This window comes from Semicossyphus pulcher, unplaced genomic scaffold, assembly GCF_022749685.1.
Source record: "Semicossyphus pulcher isolate SPU_LCO1_2020_fin unplaced genomic scaffold, fSemPul1.0.p SCAF_7, whole genome shotgun sequence".
In the NCBI taxonomy this organism is placed as follows: Eukaryota; Metazoa; Chordata; class Actinopteri; order Labriformes; family Labridae; genus Semicossyphus; species Semicossyphus pulcher.
In genome coordinates, this window is record NW_027211748.1 from 23496272 (window position 1) to 23522000 (window position 25729).

Consider the following 25729-nt stretch of genomic DNA (forward strand, 5'->3'; position numbering starts at 1 on the left):
TTTTTTGTTATAACGCTTTAGTTCTGTAATTCAAGTAATCTGTAACTGGCAGAAACACAGCTGTGTCAGTGTGTATGTGTTGCTAGCAAATTCAACTAGCGAGATGGCAGAGAGGACGGCACTTACTTAGTGGAAATATGCGCATTATTTTGAGTTTTTCATTTTTGGGTGAAAGGGACGAGAACAACATGACAAGTTGTGTCTGGAGGATAAGTGCTCATCAGCTGTGAAGAGCTCGACTTCAAATGTGAAGAAGAATCCACAGCTAAACACAGCTCCACAACACTGGTGGGACTAAGAGCCCGTGTTGTATTGTTTTCATTGAATCATAAATCATGGGCTGCATGAGCAATGAAGGTAGAGTCAATACATTCAAAGGTACAGCAGGCTACACGCCATCCTAACAATATAACCAACATGTGTAACGAGTCATAAAGGGGTTTTAATTTTTGGTAACGCAAAAGTAATCTAACGTGTTACTTTTCTCAGAAGGTAACGCAGTAATAACGAATTACTTTTAAAAGTTATGTTACCCAACACTGGAGGTGAGATTGTACTGCTTTGTTTTCATAAGCTACCATTGAGAGTAGCATGCTAGCTAATGTTAGCTTAAGGGGCTACTATGTTTACAGTGGATAGAAAACAACATCGTTTCCATCTCTACTTACTCCTCGTCTCCCTCTCGTTGTCATTGGCGGTTGTGTTCCTGCTTGGAAAGTGCTGACTAATCCAAAACATGTTGATCTGGTCTGCTAGCTCTTCAGAAGGTTGAGGATTGGATCCCTAAACCCCTTTACCGGAATATCTGGACACAACATTGGTTTCTACCAAACGACCAAACCAGATCTTTGCTCTGGTTGTTGGGATGTCTGACTTGGGTTTGAATCGGCTCCTGTTGTCAGAGCCTGACATACATCTTTTAGCATGCATGAGAGGTGTTGTAGTGCCTAACATTAGCATGGCCCTGCAGATATCACATGTTTCCACTCTAATCTTATCACCTTAGCTTCCAAAAGAGCACACAAAGTGGTCTGAACACGCCTTAAGGAGGTACGTTGGGGTTAATCTCCAGTCCAACAGGGGCGGGTGGTGCCCCGCCGGGATGAGACGGCGATAACAGACCAGAGTGCTTCAGACTGGCTCTCAACATTCTCCATGGCCTCACGCTGAATACTAAACAACAGCGGTGAGATGCACAGGCACGGCCGAAGACAGAGGACGACGCTTACTCCTAGTCCGTCTCCCTTTCTCAAGTGCAAGCCCACCCACAGTGCTGAGAGGGCCGCTCTAAGCCTGGGTCAGCACCCTGAGGTGTGTGGGAATGAAAATGTCTCCCTTTAATTATTTTAGGGCCCTTATGCTGCTTTCATTTGCACGTTGGGTGCAGGGAATCTGACATTCCTTTAGGGAACTTTCAGAAAACATTGACACAGGTCTCACACACTATAAGAAAACATGTACTTGACAGAGTCATGAACATGTCTTCCTGCCATTTATCTGTCTTATTCTCTTCCTTTCCTGTCTGTCTGTATCTCGGCCTCTCTAATTGGAACAATCACAGTACAGTGCCTCTTGGCTCCGCTGCCTGTTGGACCACGGGAGACTGGTACTCGAGGGTGTGCGTGAGTGTGTGTGTGTGTGTGTGTGTAAGATATAAGACAAGAGGACTACAGTACAGCTGATTTTCCCTCTGTGCAGCAGAGAGGAACCGAGGCAGCAGGGTCACAGCTCTTAGATTGGACAGTAGAGAATTTTTTTAAAGTTTCATCATGTTTTAATGCAACTAGGTTTACTTGTATTGTATTCAATCATTTAAAGAGCAGTATTATGCTGTTTTATATTTTAAGACATATATATAATGTTACAATGTTGGATGTCCAGAATAAATGTGGGTGAAGTTTCAAATCTGTAGGTGAAAGTATGTTGCCGTATTCCCCAGGCTTCTCAGCTCAGTCTGCAGGCTGCTGTGAACGCCAGGTTTCACACAGATTTTTCTGCACACTGGTCTTTGTGACGTCACAAAGTGCATCCTCAGCAGGCTTTGGAGAGCTGGCCAATCAGAAGAAAGCAAGCTTATAGGGGCGGGGTTTCTTAAAGGGACAGAGCTGACTGAGTCGTTTCAGGCAGAGGCTGCATGAGGGCCTGCACAGAGCACCAGTGTGAGAAAAATTAGGAGTTTTTTTTAACTGTAAATGATGCTAAGCTACTCCACAGCAGTGTTGGGGGCAACGCGTTACAAAGTAATACGTTTGAGTACTCAGATTACTTTTTTGTTGCAACGAGTAATGTAACGCGTTACTTCTGCAATTCAAGTGATCCGTTACTTAGTTACTTTTTCATCATGCGTAGCTAGCTAATTCAACGAGCGAGATGGCAGAGAGGACAGTATTATTCCCTTTATTTTAAATTTTGGGGCGAAAGGAACAAGAACAACATCACAGTGAAATGTAAGTTGTGTATGGAGGATATGTGCTTGTCAGCTGGGAAGAGCTCAACTTCTGAAGTAACATCTACAGCTACTATCTGCAGCTCCGCAACAAGAGCCTGTGTTGTATTGTTGTCATGGAAACAGCTGTGCATAATACTGTATGCCTCTGCCCAGTCCTCGGTCAGATTGGAGGTTATATTGCGTCTGTCGTTCCTGCAATTAGGCTTCAGAGTTGCAGATTATGGGCTGTAAACGAGGCTATGCTGTGATGGTAGAGTCAATTAATTCAAAGGTAGACGTACAGCAGGCTACACGCTGCCCTGATAATATAACTGACATGCGTAACGAGATGTTAAGGGGTCATTTTTAAATAACGCAAAAGTAATCTAATGAGTTACTTTTCTCAGTAGGTAACGCAGTAACGTCTGATCACTTCTGTCTGGCATCGATGCATTTTTTGTGTTCACAAAATACAAAAGCATTAAATTTAGGTTGTAAATAGTTTGAAATAGTGAGGAATGTAGGAAATAATGTGAGAAATTGTACTTCTTCTCACCTTGGGGGTTCCTGGAGTGGCGACTCCATCCTTGGGAGAGGTGTTCTTACTGCAGGAGAGAAAGGAGACAAAACAGAATCAGTGAGTTTGCCTTGTTATGTAGTGAGCTGTTGAGTCTGGCGTGTCTGTGTGCTTGTTTTTATGCTTCCTGCGTGTCCTGACACATTTCTGACAGGTCATTCATTTTTAAGACACTATGTATTTTTGGAAGCGGTACTCTCTTACAAGAAACTCCGGGAAAGTCTGGGAATATTCTCGCTCTTACACGTGGGTCACTCGGCATCAATGCAGTCGATCTCCTCTGTTGCAAATTGTACGATAACTAAGAATAACGAATAACCTGGATATTCTCTTATGAAGCCATCATTCTACAGATTTGTCTCATCGTGCACAAGTTGTTTGTTGCGATGGCAAAAGCAGGACATAAAAGATTTAGCAGAGATTAGGCCCTCGGTCACTTTCACTCTGAGATACGTATACACATTACAGGGAAAGAGAGATTAAGACGAAGAGAGAAAAAGGAAAAGAAAGATGTTGCAGCAGTTGCGTGTCGATTGATACATGATTGCATGTGTTGTTGCGACATCTCTCCTGCCAATAAAACAGACTCATTCAGACCACATCTTTATTTTGACACTTTTACTGTCTTGTTTCCTTTTAATCACTTTTTTTCTTCTTTTGATGCTCTCTCCTCTTTTTCTTTTCTCTCTCTCTCTTTCTGTCTCTCAGCCGATCACAGAGATACATTTCTCCGAGCCTCTCGAAGCGTTGCGACAGCCTTGACGTTGACGAAGTGAGACAGGGTTGTCATGTTTGCTTTGAGACCCTGTTAGCACTCCAGACCCTCTCGGACACACACGCACACACGCACACACACACACAGACTGACAGTGGCATGAAACTGAATTGAGCGCGACCTCTAATCTGACAACATGGCTTTGTAGACGAGGGATTTCCTTTTTCAATGGATGGATGGGTGGATAATAAGAATCAGAAGCCGTATTTATACGTCACTTATCTGAGAGGAACATTCACAAAGTGGTGAAGAGGAAGGCGTGAGAGCAAGACAAGGAACATATGAGACAGAAGTATAATGCATTGCTGCACAGAGTTACGGGAAAGACAGTATGATGAGACAGAGATGGAAGGATGGGACTACTTTTAAAGTACTTCTTCTCTCTTTACACAACATCTTTATCTTTTATGTTTTTAGGAGCAACACATCAGTTTATATCTTAACTAAGGGTAAAGTCATGTTTTTAAAGAGGCCCTAGTTACGGGGACAAATTCTCAACCTGCAAAAACAGCTTTTTAAAGGAAAGCTCCAATATTATTTCACATCTCACATAGTCAGGTGCCCATATAAAACTTTTTCTAAGCATATTAAATCCTCCTGTATACTTAACATTAAGAGAGTGGTGCCAGTGAAACTAAAGGGGGACGTGATGCCATGCAAGTTTGATAAAATAACCCTGATGACATCACCAGGGTGATCTCTGCCTTGGCTGGGTGACAACAATGTAAAAACAGAAAGCCGTGTTACACTCGGGGGGATGTGGAGTTTTCTGAATCAATCTGGGCCATTTAAGATCTTTCTCTTATTAACCCTTCGATTTCAGGGACGCACATTATTAAATGTCTGGAGTACATCTTTAAAGGCCTAATGAAAGCCTGACTGGCCTCAATGACTGAAACAGAATATGTTAATGGCGGTGGTTTATACATATAAAAAGAGGGATTTTATTGGATTGCTTGCTAAGGATGGAGGCTAGCTAGGTGGTTAGCACCCACCCACATTGTTGACGGAGGACAAAGGACAAGTTAATGAATTAGACCACAGCCATGCTTTTATGTTAATTTAGCAGTACAATATTGCCTCTTAAAAACGAGACACAAACCTTCTACTGTGATTTCCTCCTGCTAACGGCTAACACACAAGCTAACAGTCAGGAGTGGTTCTAAATATGTGATTCTCAACTGGTGGGTCTGGGAGCTGTTTTCAGTGCTTTTATTTTGAAGGACATGCGTTTTCTATGATGTGCACGCAGTAGTAGTGTAGTTTATTCACACTATATTTACATTCTATGAGCCCTAATGTAGTTGCATGTATTATGCACTTTTTAGGTTTATTCTGTCAAAAAAAAAGGCTGTTAAATGAACTGTTTGTAGAGGGAATACTTTCCTCTCATGCACCTGCTGATCATTTTGGTTGACTATTACACTGCTGAGTTCTGTGAAGCTGGCATACTGTGATGTGACGGCACCATATTTCATGGAGCGGTTGAAAAATGTCAGATATTTGTGTCGCGATTCGTCTTCAGGAGGGGATGGTGGGTCCTGAGGCGAGAACCACTGCTCTAAATGATGATTTATGTGATGACTCGCCTAAAAATATTTTACTTTTTTACAGGGATGAGGAAGATTTTGATACATAAATATGACACATATTAAGCATGTATCAAACGGTAAATGTTGGTGAGTTTCTATGATTTTTGCAGATGTATTTTTTGTTAAAATCAGTCCTAATGAAATGAGTGATTTCTGATTCGAGATGAATTAGTGTGCATTTATATCAGGTGCATGCATAAAAAGTCTTTGTGTAGTGAACCTGTCTGTGAGAACGTCACACTACTGTTTCCGTGCTGTATGTGAACCCATGTTTGCATCTCCTTATTGTCTTGCTACTGCATGTATGTGTGCGTGTGTGAAAGCTGAACAGCAGGCCTCACCTCCACCAACAAAGAGAATAAACATGGGTGACACAGTCAAGCTGCTGTGTAATGCAGGGAAATCTGCCACCACCACCTCTTCCCCCCCTTTTCTATCTCTGTCTCTGTCATCTCTCCCTCCCTCTCCCTCTTTCTCTCTTTTATTCATTACCTGGAGCCTCTGCAGAGGCATCAACAATAACAGCCACCTCCACCTGCTCGTTGACAGTGTCAAACAGCGACAAGAGATGGGGGGGAGAGGGGGAGACAGGAAGCTAGAGCGAGAGAGGACAGCGGTTGCATGCCTGCCACGATGGGAGAAAATTGCCACGGTGACAGAGCACGGTGATAGAGAGATGAAAGGGAGCAAAGGGGGGGGGGGAGGTAGAAGGAGATGAAATGTGAGGTGAGAGTGAGGTGGGTTAAGAGAGGAAGAGCGGGGAACATAAAGAGAGAGATCGAGCGAGGGAGAGATGAAAGAAGACAGAAAACAAGAGAAAGAAAGAAAAGGGAGTGATGGGAGAGTTGGTGTGTCGCCGCCTCTGTTTGCCCGGTTCTATGAATTTTTGATGGCGAGGGTTACGGGGCTGGAAATTCCTGCTGCCTGACACGTCAAAGCAAAGAGGAGAGAGTGGAAATGAGCAGCACGGCAAAGCGAAACAAACACACAGACAGACGGACAGGAGGGAAAAGAAGGAAGGGGGGAATAGACAAAGCAATTTAAAGTGTGTGGTGGGGTAATAAGGCGTGTGTGTGTGTGAACAGGAACAGACAGGTGAGCAGGGGCTGGTCCAGGGGGTGGCCTAGGGTGGAGTGGGCCCCCCTTGAAGAAGAATTAAGCATGGACAATTTATATGTTGCCACTTTTGTTGAAAGTAAAAACCGATACATTGAACAACTACAAGATACACTAATGTTAGTATTTAAAGTAGATATGATTAGAGGAGATAGAAAAGGTAACTAAATGCCATTTGGACATGGTATGTGTGTGTGTGTACGCACAAACGATACAATCCTCTATGATACTTTACGATATGATACGATACAGCATGACACGACACGATAAGACACAGATATGGTACGGTACAATATGATACGACACGACACGACAGGACACAACACGATATTGTACAATACGACACGGTACAATATGATACGATACGGTAGGATACAGCACGACGAAACACGACACGATACGGTACCATACGACACAATACGATACTCTTCATTGTCGCCGTTAAATTTGTCCTGGACTCGTGTGCTGCATACACTAAGCTGTCTCCACAGTAGTATGACATAATTAAAAAAACAATGAAAACAACAAAAAACAATCCACATGTACACAGAAAGGCACGCACCAATGACAAACACAAGCAACATATATTGCACATTACATTATGCCACCCCTGCATAAGTCAGGGCCCCATTTGTGCCACACCAGTCAAACAACTCTGGACACGGCCCTGCAGGTGAGGGTGAGTGGGTGCTTCAAATAAGTCTTACGTCGTCCCACCGCAGCCTTACAGTTTCTAATCTGAAGCTGTGACTGAAACAGGAAGTACCGTAAAGCGCAGGTTGTGAGCAGAATGGATCATCTTTATTTGAACCACGCTTTTAGTTGACTGTATCTAAAAATGTCATTTATTCATGTCCCACTTTTTTCTTGTGCTAACCCCGGTGTTGTTAACAAAGTCCTTAAAAAATGGATACTACATTTCCTATAAGGCAAATAATCTATTTCTGCTTGGTAGACGCCTTCTAAACTCCATGCACCTTTATAACACAGGCTTTGTGTTGTAATTTAAACTTCTTAAGCCAAAATGTACTCATGCTTTAGGAAAAGCTGTTCAGAGCTACAGATTACAGCTGCTCTTACAGACCGAGTTGTAGAAAATGGCACAAATGCAGCAGCTATTTTCCATAAATAAATGAAATCAAGATAATTAGTTTTATCCCCATACATCCATCTCAGCTCCTTTACATACAAATCTAAAAACAGCTGGCAGCTTTTAATGAAGTAAAAAGTTTACGAAAAGTTTGTACAAGTTTCATTTGGGATTTGGTGTCATATTTTGCGATTGATCAAACTTTTGTGAATAAGATGAATCTTTGTGACTTTCTTTTAATTACTGCTCCTTGTCTATTCATCGCTGTTGTTAAATTCCTTCATCTAAACACGTCTCAAACTGATTAATGAGACAGCCTGCAGGCGGCTTTAAATGTTAGAAACTATTCAATTATAACAACCACAAAAAAACATACATCTAAAGAATAACATTATCTCTGCTACTGTGCTGACTCTGGACCAGTCTCCTGTGCAAAATGCACCAGTTTGAATTCAGGATAACTCCCCACCCACCCCAAACCTGCTTAAATCTGCACCAATCGTACACAAGCTGAGACAGACAGACTGAGATTGAGTGACAGCTGCCAGAGTCGGAAAGAGAGACAGAGAGAGAGGGCTTCTTGTGTCGCCTGCTCGTGAAGATGGGGCAAATTGATTACGGAGGAAGAGGAGGAGGAAGAGGAGGAGCAGGGGTGCAAAGAGGAGGGGGTGATGGGGTATGTAGATTACTTTGCCCCCAAGAGCCACCTGACGTGTTCAGGGCACGATAGATTTCCATTTACTCGACCGTGTGTGGTTTTGTATGCGATTTCCATGCAACCAGTGACAGAACATACGGTCACAAGGGAGGACAGGTCGGCAGATGTAATGGGACACGCGCAGCAAAAATAGGGAAGACTTAGAAGAACAGAGATTTTCTACAGAACAGGGAGACGAGGTACACACACACGTTTTTCACACCAGCATATTCAAACACACACACACACACGCACACGCACACCTTCGTTTCCATACCCACAGCTCTTTCATTCAGCCGCGCTGGTCGTCATTAAAGGCAGATTTACTACAAATTGGACCAAATTCCCACTGTCACTTTCAATGATGGCTGCTAGCATGCAGAGAGCCGGGGAGAGGGAGGGACAGTGTGTGTGTGTGCGCGTTCTTGTGTTTGTGTGTGATATAGGATGAGGGACACGCTTTCTGCTTTTATTTTATCTCCAACTTCGCACACAAAGTCACAAAGAAAGGAAAGGAAGTTAAGGAAACTTCAAAATATCTTAACATTTTATCGCGAGCATCCTCTTTTCTCCCCCCTCTTGTGTGTGTGTGTGTGTGTGTGTGTGTGTGTGTGTCGGACGGGTTAATGGCGAGTAGCTAAATCAGCCAGCCGTGACGTTAGCCACCATCCCATCTCACCCGGGGATGACGCTATTTCCTTAAATAACCGCGCGCGTGTGTGTGTGTGTGGCTTACACAGTATCTCACACCCTCAGAGGGAAGGGCAGATGACTAACCTTTATTAATTATTGAAACACACACACACACACACACACACACACACACACACAACACCTCACCATATCAGACAATGACGGATGGCTGACCCTCACACAGATCTCACATGCATCCTCATCATTATATCATTCTCTGTCTCTTTCCTCCCCAGACCTTTCAGCCACATATCCTGGCCTTCACCAACAGATAGAGGGTGTTCAGTCGTTATGGATTCACTTTAGTTGTTAGAATTTGGGATAACAAGTAAACCATCTCCATCTTTAGCCACGAGATGTGACAGAAAACATTTCTGTTTGTCTAATTAAATTTTTGAGGCCTTTAGATGTCCATCAGTTTTTCTTTATTATAACCCCTCCCTCATTTCTCATCATTCTTAGGATAAATTTTGGTGCACAGGAATCACTCTGCCCAAATCTGCAGCCTTCCCTATTAGTCACATAAACTTTCTGACAATAGCTCCAACCCATACTCACACATACGTTATTCTAATCCTACCTTCTGATACGACCCACATTAGCTTTTCCTGATGGCAGGCAATGTGTGCCAACTTTAAATACATGTTGGCACCGGACAAACACGTGGGACATGTGGTTTTACTTTTTTGAAATGGTTGGTTAAGTTTAGGCACAAAACTTGTTGGTTAAGTTATAGAAACTGGTCATAATGCTAGAAAGATTGCGGTTTTGGTTTTAAGTATCCTTCTTATGTTGGGTAAATTACATTCGTGGGTGACATCTCACAGAAGAGACGTTTACTATGTGGCATTATGTGCCAAAGTGACGTTACAAACACAAATTGAAAGAAGTCAATTGGTTTTCCTTGTTTTTAACCCAGTGTGTATGTATGTATATGTATGTAATTTTTTATTCTTTACCGTTTTTCTAAACATGTATTTAAAAATAGCCAACCCCTACTCCCTGTCACAAGCCGTATCCTGCTGAAGGGCTGGCTGGGCGTCTGACCAAATGGGCAACCAGTCAGGTCTTAAGTGCCTGCTTCACAGAACCAGGCGTTCACCACTGTCTTTGTTTGTGGTCTTCTTTTGTGTGTTATATCCTCCCATCTAAGTGTGTTGTTGTACTTTAATTTTGTAAGACAAAAAAAAAAATATTTCTATACTAAGTTACCTGACTTGTGTTTTCTCCCTGGTAATGACAACTACAGTCACTAGAGGTTGCTGCCTAACTATAAACATAAATATGGGTAGTTATAAGCTGTCGCACAGATTACCCATACAGTTATATTTTTGTCTTTCTATAACTGACCTGCTTTCTCTACATACATCCTTTCCTCCGCACAATGCCAGGAAGAGATTCACATGTTGCCCCGTTCACACTGAGGACAGTGGGTTTATCCCAGGTCACTGCTTAGGTCTGGTATTAGCTTACAACCACGGGTAAAATCCAGGAATGAAGAGAGAAAGACACACTACAAGTATGAACAGGGTAGATAAAAGCAAAGGACAGGAAAAAGAACGATCGGACCAAAAAATTTGGCGTTGAAATAAGAAAGAAAGGGTGAGAAACAAGGAGGCGAAGAGGAGTAATGGTACAGTTTATTCTGCAGACATGGACAGATGGGAGGAGGGGTACAGGAGGAGTAAACGGGGGTAAATGAAGTGTGATTTCCACATGGGGTGACGCTATCTGTTGCCCTGTTCCCCCAGGTTAATGGGGACTATCATAAAGCTGGGCCGCTAAGGTGGACACCGGGTCACACACAAACACAGGCCACACACGTATGTACACAAACACACACACACATACACACAGCCAGACGTGCGGTCAAGGTGAAATATGGATCCTAATGGTTGCGTCCCATCGTTAAAAGGGCTTGGAGTTGATTTATCCTGCGTAAAACAGCTCGTGCAACTGCCAGGAGGAGAGAAAGGGGGCGGCAGTGAACCTGAGGTCACAGGTTTGAATCCTAATCCCCGCAGGAAACACTTAGCCTTACGTCGACGGCATGCCGCTGCCTTTTATGCAGATTTATGGCACCCAAATCTCTGCTCAGATAGAATAGCAGCCGCTGAGCCCGACACTAAAGTTGAGTTAAAGCTCAGCCTTCACCCCACGCTTTAAAAAATAATCATCTTTATGAGCAAGTAAAATATTTGTCTTAAAAATCTTTTTTTTATTTACTGCTTCATTAGGACTAATATAATGTCGCCTGCCTCAAGGGGAGTAATGAAGTCGTATTTATTTTTCAGACTTAAGGTGTTCATAGAAACACCTCAAAGTCTAACAGTCAGGAGACGATTGTAACTGTTTAAATTCTCTGCATACACAATAAAAACATGTAATTAAGTGCTTGGATGAACTTAGCTTAGCTTAGCGTGAAGACTGAAAACAGGGAAACGAAGGGTTAACGGTCAAGTTTAACAAACAGGTTTCAATACAATAAACTCCTTCTGAAATGTTTTATCTGTTAGCTATAGCAAACTGGTCGCCATTACAGAGAGTCAGCTGGGTTTTGTTTAGGGTTACAGTTATGGAGTCTGGACTTAAATAACAGTGTAAGCTAACATTCCCAATGTGTTAGCTACAGCTCCAGCTCCACTGTTTACACAGACGCCGTTTCGCCTCTGTTACTACCTCTGATGCTGGCTCAGAGTTGGAACGACTTCGACCCACCATTCCTCCTCCCCCTTACGATTTACAAGACGGGAACGTAACAGAGGCGTAATGATCCCGCCTTAAAGTGGCAGTGTGTAAGCGGCTTAAGCTAACTTTTTCCCTGAATCCTTTGTTCTAAGCTAGGCTACAAGCTAGGCTACAAATTGTTTAGCTAACTATGAAGGCTTATTGGCAGGCAGAGACGTAATCTTCTCACCTTCTTCACAGAAAATAAGCAGGTTTCTTAAGTCTTATTCCATTAAGGCTTGTAGATAGTTGAAACTACTTCAGACATTTCTCTTTCTCTTCTACACGAGAGGCTAGGCTAATTTTAGCCAGAGCAACTATAAGTCGCACACAACTATTAGTTATATGTCGATACACACAAACAACATTTATTTACAGTTTTGGGGGGGTTTAACTGAACTTACAATGAATGACACATGAAACACATATAATAAAGGCCTACCTGAGGCATATGCTAGCTAGCCGGTCAATCTCAGTCTCCATGTGTTCCTGTAGCTCTCCGGGCCTGAGCAGCACCTGGCAGATGGGACAGATCGGAGCCTGGCTGTCATACAGGGACATCTTCTTTTTACCTGGAGACGAGACGGGAAGACAAAATGAAATCATGAGCAGGCTGTACAGGAGACATTTTAGCAATTCTTCTTATGTTTGTATTTGTCGTGCCGATAACATTCTGTATATGACTGAACAGCCCTTCAATTCAGCAAGGACACTCAAGGAAACTCCAGCATTTTGTGTCCTTGCTAGCACCAGTTTGAATCATTTTTAATGCTGTAAGACAACATGCATTAAGTGCATGATAATCTGCTTCATACAGAGACACAAAGGAGAATAGAGCGCTGTACAGTCTCCATTGCGTCCTCTCAGGTCAAAGCAGATTTAAAGAAGTGTCGGCCATGGATGAGATAATGCCGTATAGAGTCTGCCAACACTACCTCACTTCATTGTCCTTGATCAGCGGGGCACAGGGTGGGGCCCACCTGTATGTGCGTCCCCGTGTCGGTACGTGTTTCATTGTGTTCCCGGAGGCATGTGTGGACGGTGTGTGTGAATATCTACTCGTATACATCCTACTTTCTATGTTGGCTAAATATAACATCTATTGAAAGTGTCTCAATGCTTAATAAGGAGGACACTTCCTGATTTCCTGTATTTAGCCAATCAAATGGGCTTTTTTTAGTCGGGGGAACAATAGGCTCCGCCTCAGCCAGGATATCCCGTTTAGACTGCTTGTCACCACAGCAACAAGAGGACCAGGTAGCGGGGACTCCCAATCTGTCTTGTCTTTCTCTCTCTCTCACACACACACACACACACACACACATAAACGCACACACATATACATACACATGCACACGCAGCCCCCTGGGGACACGTACCCTTGCTCACATATTGGTCTGTCAGAACAGTTTCCTGCAAGAGAACTCATCAAGAGACAACTACTGGGGAACACACACACACATACACCTACACACACACACACACCCTCCCTTTTGCAGAGCGTGTGTGCGCATACCGGGCTCCCATTCTCCTGCACCGCTACTTAACAGAGCCACAGCACTGGACACGTTAAGTGACTTTGAAAAATAGGTAATCGATTACTCTCTCTCTCTCTCTCTCTCTCTCTCTGCCTGCATTTCTATACCTCTTTCTTTTCTTTTCCCACACCTTTTCTTTCACGCTCTTTCTCTCCAGCTTCATCCATTTCTAATTTTCTGCTCCCTGCCATCCATTTATTTCTTTCCTTCTTTCTTTCCCATCCCTTTCTCCTTCCCCTAAACTCTGTTTTTCTCTTTCTTTCCTCCTCTTCTTCTCCGCCTTATTGTCTCCTCCACCTCGCTCCCTTCAGTGTCTCCCCTCCTTGTTTCTCCATCTCTCTTTCTCTCCCCCCCCTCCCTCCCTCCGTCTCCCCTTTATTGCTTTGACAAGATAATTTGAGTCATGCTGAAGCCGTCGCCATCCGCCACAGCAAACAAAGAAAGATCCAATCCCTGTCTGCGGCTGATGGGGCTCTTTCTATTCCACAGACACACACACACACTCACACACACCTGGACGCACACACACCAGCATTATGCCTGCACCTGATTATGTCTAGGTTTGTCACAAAAGGGAACTTTTGAAAATGTAAACGCTTATTTTGAATAGTGAAAGTTTTCCTTTTTAGCATTTCAATGTGCAATTTTATTTCAATTGCGGATTTTTTTGTGACTTTTATTTGCATTATTTTAAAAGAAAGCGACAGAAACGAAATGTAAACGCAAAATGGCAACAATCAAGAACAGGAAGGAACGAAGTGGAGGAGTTTTGTGGTTTTGATTTGAATTCAGCTCTCTCACAAAAGGGTCAAAAACAAGCTGTTAACTGTAAACATACACACTGAAATGTAACTCTGTATGATGTGGTGGAACAGGGGGAACTTTCATGTAAATAAATGTTTGTTAAGTCTATCGCCGACTGAGGTCACACAATTGTGATTGAGCCTATGGCCCACTGATGAAAGCCTTTGCATGTGCAGTATTACAGACTGGGTGTCTGTGGTCTCTGCAAGTGTTGCGAGTAAACAGTAATCTACTATGGCTGAACAAACAAAGAAAAGATGACTGCAGATACATCTTCAAAAATAAGTGAAAATCCAAAGAAAAAGAAACAAATTTGATGCTCAGATGAAGCAAACAGTCTAAAAAGGAAAGCGACCATCAGCGAGGAAAATCAAGAGTTACAACCGGAGCCAACCGTGGACGTCACACATGCAACACTGTCTGGATATCTGGGAAGTGTGCTCCCGTAATTACCGTTTATCGCCATAGGTGCCGGCAAAGAGAACGAAACTGAAATCTTGATGATTAGACTTTAACAACCCTGACAGTCACTTAATAGAATAAAATTGAATAGAATAAAACTTAATTGTTCACAAAATTATTTTTAGCTCGCCAAACCACAAAAAAAAGCCCAGAACATGTCAAATATAGAACAAAATATGTTTAAAACAAATGTATGAAACACAATAAATTGATGAAAATGTAAATAAAATACATAAAATAAAGATTTAAATGATACAAAAACACAATGTGGAGGAAGTTTTATGTCTTTGATTTTTGATTAAAGCTGCAGATTTCTGGTTTCGAGTCTCAAACAGATCAAAAACTGGCCCGACAATTCACCAACTCAAATTATCTTATTATAATGTGAGAATGTGGGAGTTATGTGACTTATTTGAAACATAATATAACATGTTCTAAAATAAGATATTAGTCACTGAAGTTATCCAAATGTGGCTTTTTGCAACGCTAATGGTGCAAACATATTGCTGAATCCAAGACTAGTCAAAGCTTTTACTTTCTCTTTTAGGTCGTCTTTTTCGTCTCTTCACCATTTTTTCTTCTATTCATTAAATCTCCAACTTGTTTGCCGTCACTGTCTCTCACCCTTTCCCTCCGTCATTCTCACCCCTTATGTTTCCATCTTTTCCTCCTCTATGACTCCCTCTCTCCGTCAAACGCTCCCTGAGGGAAGTGAGTGATGGGGAGAGGCGAGCGGACAGATAAATCCAGGGGAGGAGAAGAAGAAGAGGAGGAGGGGAGAAAGGGAGGGTGTGTGTGTGTGTGTGTGTGTGAGAGGGGGGGTGTTGATGTGATGTGATGTCGCACACCAGGCTTGTCAGCGCCTTAAAGATGATTAATGTCGGGGCAACACACACTCGCACACACACACACCTACGCACTTCCCACATGTCCTGCTTTGGACCTCACAGCTCAAACACACACACACACACACCCTACGGCGCAACAAGGGTGCGTTTAATCTGTGGGAGCAGAGGGAGGATATCAGCGCAGGAGGAGGAGGGAGGAGAGGGCCGGACAATAACAAGGAAATAGGCCTGACAGGACTTTTTAGTGGTGAGATTCTTCAGTGAAATGCCGGCTGGCGGTGCGAGCGAGGGATGGATGGATGCAGGGACGGAGGAGAGGAGAGAGGAGGTGTGACTCTCGGTGACAGCGGTGATGGAGTGTAGGTCTGATCCCCCCTAATGTGCCAAGATGGATCGTCTCATCTCTCTTTCTTTCTCTCTGACTTTCTGCTATCTCCCTCTCTCAACCCCTCCATCTGTCTTTTTTTTTTACCTCTTTCTACTCCTTTTGTTCCTCTATTTAGATCCATATCTCTCTTTTTCTCTCTTTATTCAGCCCGACCATCCCTCTGTCTGTCTCTCCTCTTTCACTATCTTCATCTTTTTCTGACACTTGATCCACTTAATGGCTCTCACTGGTTTTTGTTCATGTCACAGAACATGTCACCCCTCTAAAGCGATATCCACTGACTCTTTGTGTCCTCTGTCTGATTTATTTACTGCTATTATATTTCTGACATGTACACTTTGTATGATCTAACTCAATTCACATAGTCCTTGAAACCTGATGAAGCTCTTTTACTTGGCAGGTTTAGATATGAGAATCATGGAAACAAGTCCATTTTGTATCCTGTATAGTTTGTTTAGAACAGTCATTCATTTACATTATTATTAAATTATTACATGGCTGTGTTAAATACTTGATTCTGATTGGTTAATCACAGCATTCCGAGGTCTGTTATTTCTCGATAACAGGCCGTTGTTATGAAGAACAGACCGTTGCTAGGGGATGCAGCTCTAATCACACAATCTGGAGGACTAACTGTAATCATATCAATCCGCGGAAAGAAGTCCGGTAAATTTGACGTTGGTTTGTTTACAGAGAGAAAATGTCTCAAGCTGAGCCTGTAATAATGCAAAAAGTGTAAAATAATAAATCTCATAAACTGATGCTGAACATGAAACAGGTTCTTGATTGGACTTTTATGTCCCTGTATGTTTGACATAATGAGAGGAGTCACACACACACAGGAAACGAGACAGGTAATTATAGACAGCAGATGGTGAGGCGGGCGAGCTACATCATACGGAAGAGTGGAGAGAGAGAGAGGGAGAGAGAGAGAGGACCCATCCTTCTTTTGAACACCCTGTCTGTCTTTACATTTGTATTGTTTCACTTTTGCCCTTCTTTCATCCTTATATGCTTCCTTTCCTTCCTTTACATCCTTCCTTTCTCACTTCCTTGTTCGACTCTGTCCCAATTTCTGTCCTTTATTTCTTCCTTCTTTCTTCACATCAATCAAACAACCGAAAGATATTTTAAAATTTGAAGTTTCGGTTTCTCTTCAGCTGATGAAAATGTGTCAAATGTCAGTCATCGTGCAGCAGATTTAATCCCTTTGAACACTTGAAGCAGCATCCTTTATCTCCTTTTACTTTTTCTCCTCTGCTGCACACACACACCTTTCCTCTCTCACTCTCTCTCCCTGTCTGTCGGTGTCTCTCGCCCCTCTCCTACGCTGCTTTGGTCCAGATGAAGTGGGAATCAATAGATGCTAGATAGCGCTGGCTCCCAGTCACAGACTACAATGAGCTGAGGTAAAAGGCCACCTCCAGAGAGGACGGGGATTGTCAGCTCAATACTCGCTCTCAATGGGGCCAGAGATAAAAAACCATTTGGGGTGTCCTCATGGCTCAATGGGCTAAGAGGCAGAGCATGTACTCACAACACTGTGGCTCCAAATCCCATTTAATGACCTGTATTGCGTGTCATCCCTTCGCTTTTATCTCGCACATCATTCCTGCCCCTCAGGAAACAGGAGATGGTATGAGACTGTCCCTGATAGCTAAAACTTCAAAAATAACCTGTCATGTACGACCTAAAGAAGTAAATATTGTGCTAGAGCAGTAATTTTACTACCTTTTTACTCAGGATGCCCCCTTACTAAAAAATTTCCGAATTGTGTAGAAGTTAGCTTAAGCTAATGGTCGACTTGTCATATGGTTATGATGCTAATTTAAATCTAAATATATACTTACAGGGGGGTTGAAATGGTTCCAGGGCTGAAGAACATTATAAGTAACATTGTCAACACTGTGCTACATCACAGAGACACACAATAATAGTAAGCCTTTAAAATATACACTTACGCTGACACATAGGGGGCACATGCTAACGACAGAGCTAACGGCTAAAGCAGAAACGTAAATCATTTTCAATGCGTCGGAGCAGCCAAGGAGGAGACTGAATATTATTTAGACACAGTGTGACATCGTCCTGCCCCTATTTTGTAAGTGGGTGACCCTTGTTATTTTAGGCTGATTCAGTTGGCTTGTAGCTGCTAGCTAGCTAACTTGCTAACTATAGAAGAGTGGTTGTGAGAAGCTGTGGTAGCAAAATTACATGTTACTTCTTTTTTTTTTTACCACTGCAACACTTGGACCTGCATTTATCTGGACACTTTCAGCCAGCAGACAACTGTACCTTAACAATATTTTCATACACTGGAGAGACTTACTTAAGCCGGAGATATACTTGCATTTGACCTTGCATTCGCGTACATCCGGCTGTGACGTGAACGTTATTGTTCACATACTTGCCTCTGCGCTACGCGTGATACTGGAGGATACCGCTCGGGGGCACACCAGAGAGCTCAGGCCGTATGCAACTACCACATTTTTGGGATGTAAACAACAGATATGGCGACACTCGAGGAGGTTACAGACAAATTGAAATCTTGTGTGTTCAGGGGACAGAACAGACCATCTGCTCCGTCCCCACTCTGTTTCTCGAACATGTTCCTCTGTGCACCGACGTAACAGTCCAGGACTTGTTTTCATTCAGTTCTGCAGGTTTCCACGTCGACTTCCAAGATGGAACTTATCTGTCTCAAGCTATTTCAACAGGCATGTTTGTAGCTCTGCAGTGGCAATGACACGTCGTACAGATGCCTCTAAACTGCCCCTACCAGTCAAATACTGCATCTCACGTACATGTGGCGTATATCTCCGGCTTAACAATAACTTCAAACACAGCAGAGACTCACTTACAATTACAAACCCTCTCATGCATACGTTACCCACAAGGCTTTGCGCTTAAAGAGGGAAGGCCCTGTCTGAGCACTGCAGATGGTTCCAATGACTAATGTTTGGTCTGCTGTTAGGGGGCAGCTCTACTTTTCACTTTAAATTTGTCCTCTCTTAAAAGTACAAGTCGCTGGATTGAGCTTTTAAAAAGAAACTTGCCTTGAACTTGACCATTTTTCTATCTCTCATATCTTTAGCAGGAGATTGAATTCACTTGTAAATTATACACACAATCAGCTAATGAGCGCTGAGCATGTAAACTGGATTTAAGCACAACAGTAAGAGTCGGAAAAGAGGCGAGTCGGATTTATGAGTTGGCACACATTCAGCATGTTTGTGGGCGACGCACACACGGAGAAACACACAAGCACATTTCCCAAATGGAATTACAAAGTGTCTACATGTAGAGGCTGTTTTTCTGTCCTTGAACAACTGTCTTCTCCTTGTGTGTGTGCGCGCGCAAACACATACACACACACTTCCATTCCCCCTCCTTGTTGTTCCCCTAAATGAGTTTTCTGACATGCATCAAGTGTTTATGCCCGCTACCCCTCTTTTCTCGTCTTCTCCTCCTCCTCCTCTTCCCCCCCTCCCCTCTCCCCTTGCCGCTCGCCCGCCCGGTTAGCTATAACACCCGCCAACATCGGTAAACAAGGAAATCTCTCAGCCGCGGCCCGGCGTGTAACCGCATTACCGCGCCCGATAACCTCTTCAAATAATGTGCGATAAGGGGAATTTGATTTGATTCACGGAAAGGGAAAGAGGGCCACTTCTGCTCCCCCTCAATCTCTTCCTTTTCCTTTCCTTTATTTCTCTCTCTTTGCCTTTCCTCGCTCCCTTCACCCTGCCGTCGCCACCTCTTCTCCTTCTCACTTAGCCAGAGGGTCCAGGCCTCCTCCTCCTCCTGTCCTCACCCCCCACCCTTTTTCTCCAGAATGACACCGCCTTGCATCCACAATCAAATAAATCCCGCTGCGGTGTCAGGCTTCATTTCGACTATCCCCTCTCTTCTCCCCGACCACGGCAAGGTGAGGTGAGAGGCCCGTAAAGCCATCATCTCCATAATGGCAAATATGAGCCTTAAAGCCCAAAACCAGGGCCCGCATTAACACAAATGGGAGCAGCAAGGAGTGTGTGTGCGTCTGCCCGGTGAGGTGATATGGTTTTTGCTTAAGTGAGCTGTGATTTAAGCAGGCTAGACACAAGGCTGATCACTACGTCTGTGTGTGTGTGTGTGTGTGTGTGTGTGCAAAACAGATGAGGCTGCGCGGCTCATTCAGAGGACATTTGATGAAATGGAACGGGGGTCAACTTCAGTTTGCCACCCGGGCCGCGTCGCGCTGCTACTCCGTGTGTGTGTTTCCTGTGTCTGTCTAACTGTGCACGCGCGTGTGTGTGTGTTTGTGCGTTCTCCCTCCCTGACAATGATGCATGGCGCTTTTAAATAGCACTCCTCCACGCCCCGCTCAAAACTCATCACCAGGCTCTTTCACTATCCCTCCCTCCCCTCCCCTCGCCCCGCTCCCCTCGCTCCCTGGGGTTGTCACTTTTAGAAAAGCAAATGAAATGTCGGCCCGGTGGAGAGCGGGGATGAAGAGATGGCTGGATGGAGGGATACAGAGGGGAAAGGTGTGTGTGGCAGGGTGGATGTGTTAGCTGTCTGTGTAAGTCGAGGGACTCAAACCCGCTCTATGTGTAAATGTATGCACGCTGCACTGTGAGAAAGAGCTAAATGTAAATCAGAAGATGCATTTATTTTACAGGGGCAGGACATTCTGGCGACATGGGAACACTGTGACTGTTACCACATGTAGGATACGGATTCAATCTGTCACAGGGAACATGTTTGGGATGGCAGATATAAGGCCTCTTTGCTTTAAACGTTAAATTGAAAGAAAAGTAGATGAGATTTGGTGGATTTAAGAAACCAGAAGGGAGAAACCAAGATATTAAAACACCATGAATCATCAGCTGCCTGCAAATACAATGATGAATGATCATCTGATGATCTATATGTGTGTTTGTGCGTGTGTGTGCGTCCCTTTTCAAGTGTGTGTCAGCATGTGTAATGCTGGTTTTCCCTCCTGGGACCCTGCTGAGCGCGCGTGTCCGTCTGAGAGACAGCAGTGTGATGCTACTGAGGCTATCTCCGACTAGTGACAGCTGTTTATTCAATCAATCACCTTGTCAGTGTGTGTGTGTGTGTCTGTGTGTGTGTGTGAGAGAGAGTGAGCGCGAGAGAGGGGCGAGGGAGGAAGAAGTAAATTAATGGCGCATTAACCAAGCACTGACCCACAGAGCAGAGGCACAACTAGCCGCTATGGGCTAAATCTCAATTGAAGACCCCTATCAGGAACACACACACACACGCACATACGCACTCAGCCATGGTTCCCTGCCACTGTTCTGCAGGAAAAAGACCAAATTTCTTTAATAAAAATCAAAGCAAGTGTAAGTTTATGAAACATAAGTTAATGTATCAGAAAGGGGAATCAAACGTGCATTTATTGATCATTTTTTAGCATGGAGAAATGCAGATATAATGCATATATTTCTATATCAGCTATCAGTGATCGAGAGGAAATTAAAAGGTGGATAAATTAACAGTTGTTAGTTAAAATGTCTGTCGCAACATATCAGATTTATGAAGGTTTCTTGTGGGACTTAATTATTCCTTGTGCTATTTTAAAAGTGTTCCTCAGTTAAGTCATCATTAATAATGAATAATTATTTTACAGTAAGCATCAGACAGAATCCTAAGATGCATCACTTATTGAAGCAATACCACACGAGAGGGAGTGATGATATCATCACGGCTGTGATTTGGTCGTAGGCAGGAGGCCGTAAGTAGGCACGAGTGTAATGTAAGGGACTTTAAAGGAGCGATGGTCGAAAGAACGGCAACGGCATTTGAATAAAAAAAAGGTTCCACTTCCTGTCGTTGTAGCCCAGCTGTCTACAACAGGAGAAAGACTGGTTTGCTGTATACGTCAGAGTGTAAGCAGGTAATTATACGTTTTTTATCATAGTTGACGCTGTCATTTCATTTATATATGATTCTACCTTTAGTAGTTGTATGGATTATTAGTATATTTGTTAAAGATACCCGCTAATTTGACTGTTTTTCCTGTTTGTTATAAAAGTGTCACCCACTGCCAGCAGCAGTACAGCAAATAGTAGTAAAAGTAACAACTTTTTTTGCTTCATCAACTCAACTAGCTCCACTACTTAACTGAAACTGCCAAGCAACCCAAACATTCTCCTGCCCTCTGTGTCTCCAGGTCACCACAGATCAGCTGTTTTTTATCGTGTACATTTATCTGTTTGTTTTCATTTGTAATCAACCAGTGAAATCTTAACTGAATTCAGAACACCTGTCTGAAAAGTCCCAGTGATATTTTGCTATATATCAGCACTCATGGAAAGCCTCTTGTCCAATCAGATCACTTGGTCAGATCTAACTGTTGTATAATATTCTGTATAGATTTTTTACTGTTAAAAAATGTCATCTTGCACTGACTGCACTTTTAGAAATTTAATCTGCTTTTTCTTAATTAAAAAAGACACTAAATGAAAAAAAGAGACGTTTCTGCTGACCCCTGCCCTCTCTCCTATCGTCTCTCTGCTGACTGTATCTGTTCCATTTCTCCTTCCTCAGCTGTGCAGAGGAGGAGGAGGAGGAGGAGGAGGAGGGATACCTGACGGAGAGGTGTGGGCGTGAGGCCTGTCTGCGCTCATTTCCATCCCAAAGGGCCTCATCACAACGATGCTGTGTCAGTGGGCAGAGAGGGACATCAGCAAGTTTGAAACAGATGCCCCGACTCAGCCCTAATCACACACACCACTTAACTCTGTGTGTGCGTGTGTGTGTGTGTTTTTATATATTGTGAGGGAATTAATGCTTTAAGAAAAATGAATGATTAACACTTATTTGAATACTACGGTGCAACAGTTGCACAAGTACACATGTTGAATCCAGAGACAGATATAAGGCGGCCCTACACATTACCTCTCTCTTCATCTCTCTCATTTAATCTCTCTTTTCTTTCATTCTCTCCTCTTTCATCCCCCCTCTCCCTCTCTCCCTCTCCTCTGATTCCCCACTCTCTCCCGTCCTCTCTCTCCCTCTCATTATCTCTCTCCCCGCTGCTTTCATACGGTCTAGCGGCTGAATTAATTACCAAAGCCAATTAACGCTAGATTGGCTGATGTTTTAACTAATTAGCTTTAATGAGGGTGCCATGGCTGCCTGCGCCGTGTTAATTGAATCCTAACAGCGGAGGAGGCAGCCTGTGGAGGAGAAATGGAGGGATGGATAGATGGATGGATTGATGGAGGCATGTGCGCACTTAAACACACACACACACACACACACACACACAAGCTGTTATTGATAATATTCAGAGCGCATCACAGGAACACCCACCCTGTTGTCGCTGCTGGTTTATCATTAACTTTATTGGCCTGTCGTACACGACGCCGTATGTATTACACCCACAGGAAGATGGGTAAAAAAAGAAACAGTATATAAAAAAGTGATGCTAAAAGTTTGTCTTATCTAACCAGGCTTTCTCATTAGAACTCGTATCGTCTCCGTGTATCTCCTGGTTATACCTCGCTGTATTTTGTTATTGCAGAGTGTGCGCGGCAAAGAGGAGCAGCAGATTAAAATCTTAGATCAATGTCAGGCTGTCCTCTCGCAGCCAGATTACCTGCTGCGTACCTGAACTTCATCTTCAGCCGCGTCGTGATAGCCCGATCATCAAAATGTGAAATGTGTGCATATCTGAGAGGTACGAAGGATAAACTTAAATTACACATTAAGCCGTTTAGAAGGTGAATATTTGTATCCAGCACCTTCTGCAAACTGTAGGTTGGATCAGATTCTGGTAAACTCAATGTTTTTTTTATCCCAAATCCTTTAGATATTTTAAAACAGCTTTAAAGAACATAAATTACATAATTGAAAACACGTGACAAATACTGTCTGACCAAAATGGAAACTTTTTGGTTAAAATTAAGTAGCTAAAGGAGAGAACCGGACTTGTCATCTGTTTAACCGTGTAAAACATACATATGACTCTGTGTAGTTGATGTATTTTGGCTTGTAGGCCTGTATCTGTCAGAGAGAAACAGTCAACTATTAAGCTAAGAGAGAGCTAAAGAGGGAGAGCTTAGTCAAACAAAAGCTAGCTAGCTACGAAAGCTATTGCTAGCTTTAGCTAAACGTACATTTACTTTTACTATTTCCCCGAGCTGTAGTTTGTTATATTAAATATATAAATGGTTACATGAACCGACATTTTAGTAATCTATTCATTTGTCCGATAGGAGGCAGTACAGCTTTCCAGTAATAGAGAAAACAAAATGAGTTAAAGTCGTCCAGGTAAACGGTAACTAGCCTAGCTTAAAGCTACAGTAGGCAACATTATTTCTTAAGAATTTGGTCAGTCAGGAGCTCCTTTGTCGACAACAGCATATACTGCTAAAGAAGCAAAGAGAAGGTAGAGTGCTTGGAGGAGAAAAAAGCTTCAAAGAGAGCCCTAAATAAAAAAGAAGGATCAGACGAGTGGGAGTGTAAGCGATGCAGAGGCTGCCCTGTTCCTTCTTGACAGCTAACCGTAGCTCTTACGGTAACAGCTAACGGTTCAGCTCCAACACCTAGAGGTAAAAAGAATCATAACTGTAATAACTTAAGTAGTGTTTGAACATTTTGCAGCAATAAAGTAACTTTTTGGAATAAACAGCATCTCTCTCTCTCTCTCTCTTCTTGCCTCGGTGCTGCAGAGAGACCGACTCTATAATCAAACGTCTTTAAATGATGTAAAAGATCTTAAACTACACACTCAAATCATGGAATTTACTTCTTTTATGTTTTGCTATGTTGTTTTTTTGTTTGCTCATAATTTTGTGATGAAATAGTCAGACCAGAACTTTATGAAATTATATCATTACAAGGTCTATATTTGTAACTTTTCAACACTTTTTTTTCTCAATTATTTTGCCATATATGTTGTTTATGTGTTATATATAACATATATATGTTGTGCCCCACCTCTCTACATCTCTTCCCGTCCTGCTGATCTAAAGACACGAACAAGCGGCAGATTGTCTGAGGTGGCTATAAAAATCTGCATGGCCGTGTAAAAGGCTTAATGATTTTAAAGTTACACGAGAAAAGAGCCTGCAGTTTGTCTCATCCATCAAGTCTAGCACCGCAGCCTTCGCCAAATGGCCCTGCCACCTAACCTGGAGCTCAGCGACGCCGTGCCAAACGCACCCTCCCTCTCCGGGCCGCTTACACAGTTTGTCTTTGTCCCGCTTAGACTAGATTATTCCTTTCCTTACTCTTTGTATCTCTTTCACCTTCTCTGGGTCACCTTCGATTTTTCATTTCTTTTTCTTTCGAAGCAGCCAGAAAGAGGAGAAGGGAGGAGTCGCTTCGTCTTTTCAGACTTTAAATCTGCACCCGCAGCCTTTACCTGGCTGAAGTTGGTTTAAAATCCACTACCAGAATGCGCCGTCTTAATCACTTCTCCTCTGCAGATCTTATATTTTCACTGTTAGAAATCACACTCAATATCTCAGGAAACCAAGCAGAGCTCTTTGCAGCCATTGCAAGATTGTAAGAGAGCATCTTAAAGCCCCCTGTAGACCCCTTAACCACTTCCCTCTGCAGCCCCCCCACACCTTGCAATAAGGTTCCTCTTACACGTGTTAACCCTTTGACCTGTCGTTGCAAACTGTAATCAATAGCACAACTCCCTCTGCTTCTCTTACACACTCAGATGTCAGTGCATATGTTCAAGGTTCAAGGTTACAGTAAGGCGTGAGCATCACATAAAGGTCAAAGCGGCAGAAACACCTCAGAAAGACGGAATAAAATTAAACACATTCTGTGGTTTGACATTGCTGTCCGCCTGTCGCGCGCTGCAGCCTGTCCTATCAGTGCTGAGGGTCCCTCATGAGGAAAACACACACACATATCAAATCCTTGTTAACGCTCTCACACACACATCCCTTAAGAGATGTGGTCATGTCGAGGAGAGGGGTTGCGGATTTTCATGTTCCTGTCAAACGGTGGCACACGCCGTTCA

At 43.2% G+C, this 25729-nt stretch overlaps 1 protein-coding gene across 7 annotated transcripts in view; it reads right to left on the reverse strand.

Annotated features, from left to right (window-relative positions):
- The window catches only part of rnf220a (ring finger protein 220a), a 184737-nt gene that overhangs the window by 39664 nt on the left and 119344 nt on the right, over window positions 1-25729 (reverse strand). For all 7 annotated transcript variants that reach the window (XM_069684975.1, XM_069684972.1, XM_069684974.1 and 4 more), the window contains exons 2-3: window positions 12138-12267; window positions 2985-3033 (exon numbers count right to left, since the gene is read on the reverse strand). In XM_069684975.1, coding sequence (XP_069541076.1) covers window positions 2985-3033; window positions 12138-12267 — 179 coding nt within the window. The remainder of the gene's footprint in view (window positions 1-2984; window positions 3034-12137; window positions 12268-25729) is intronic.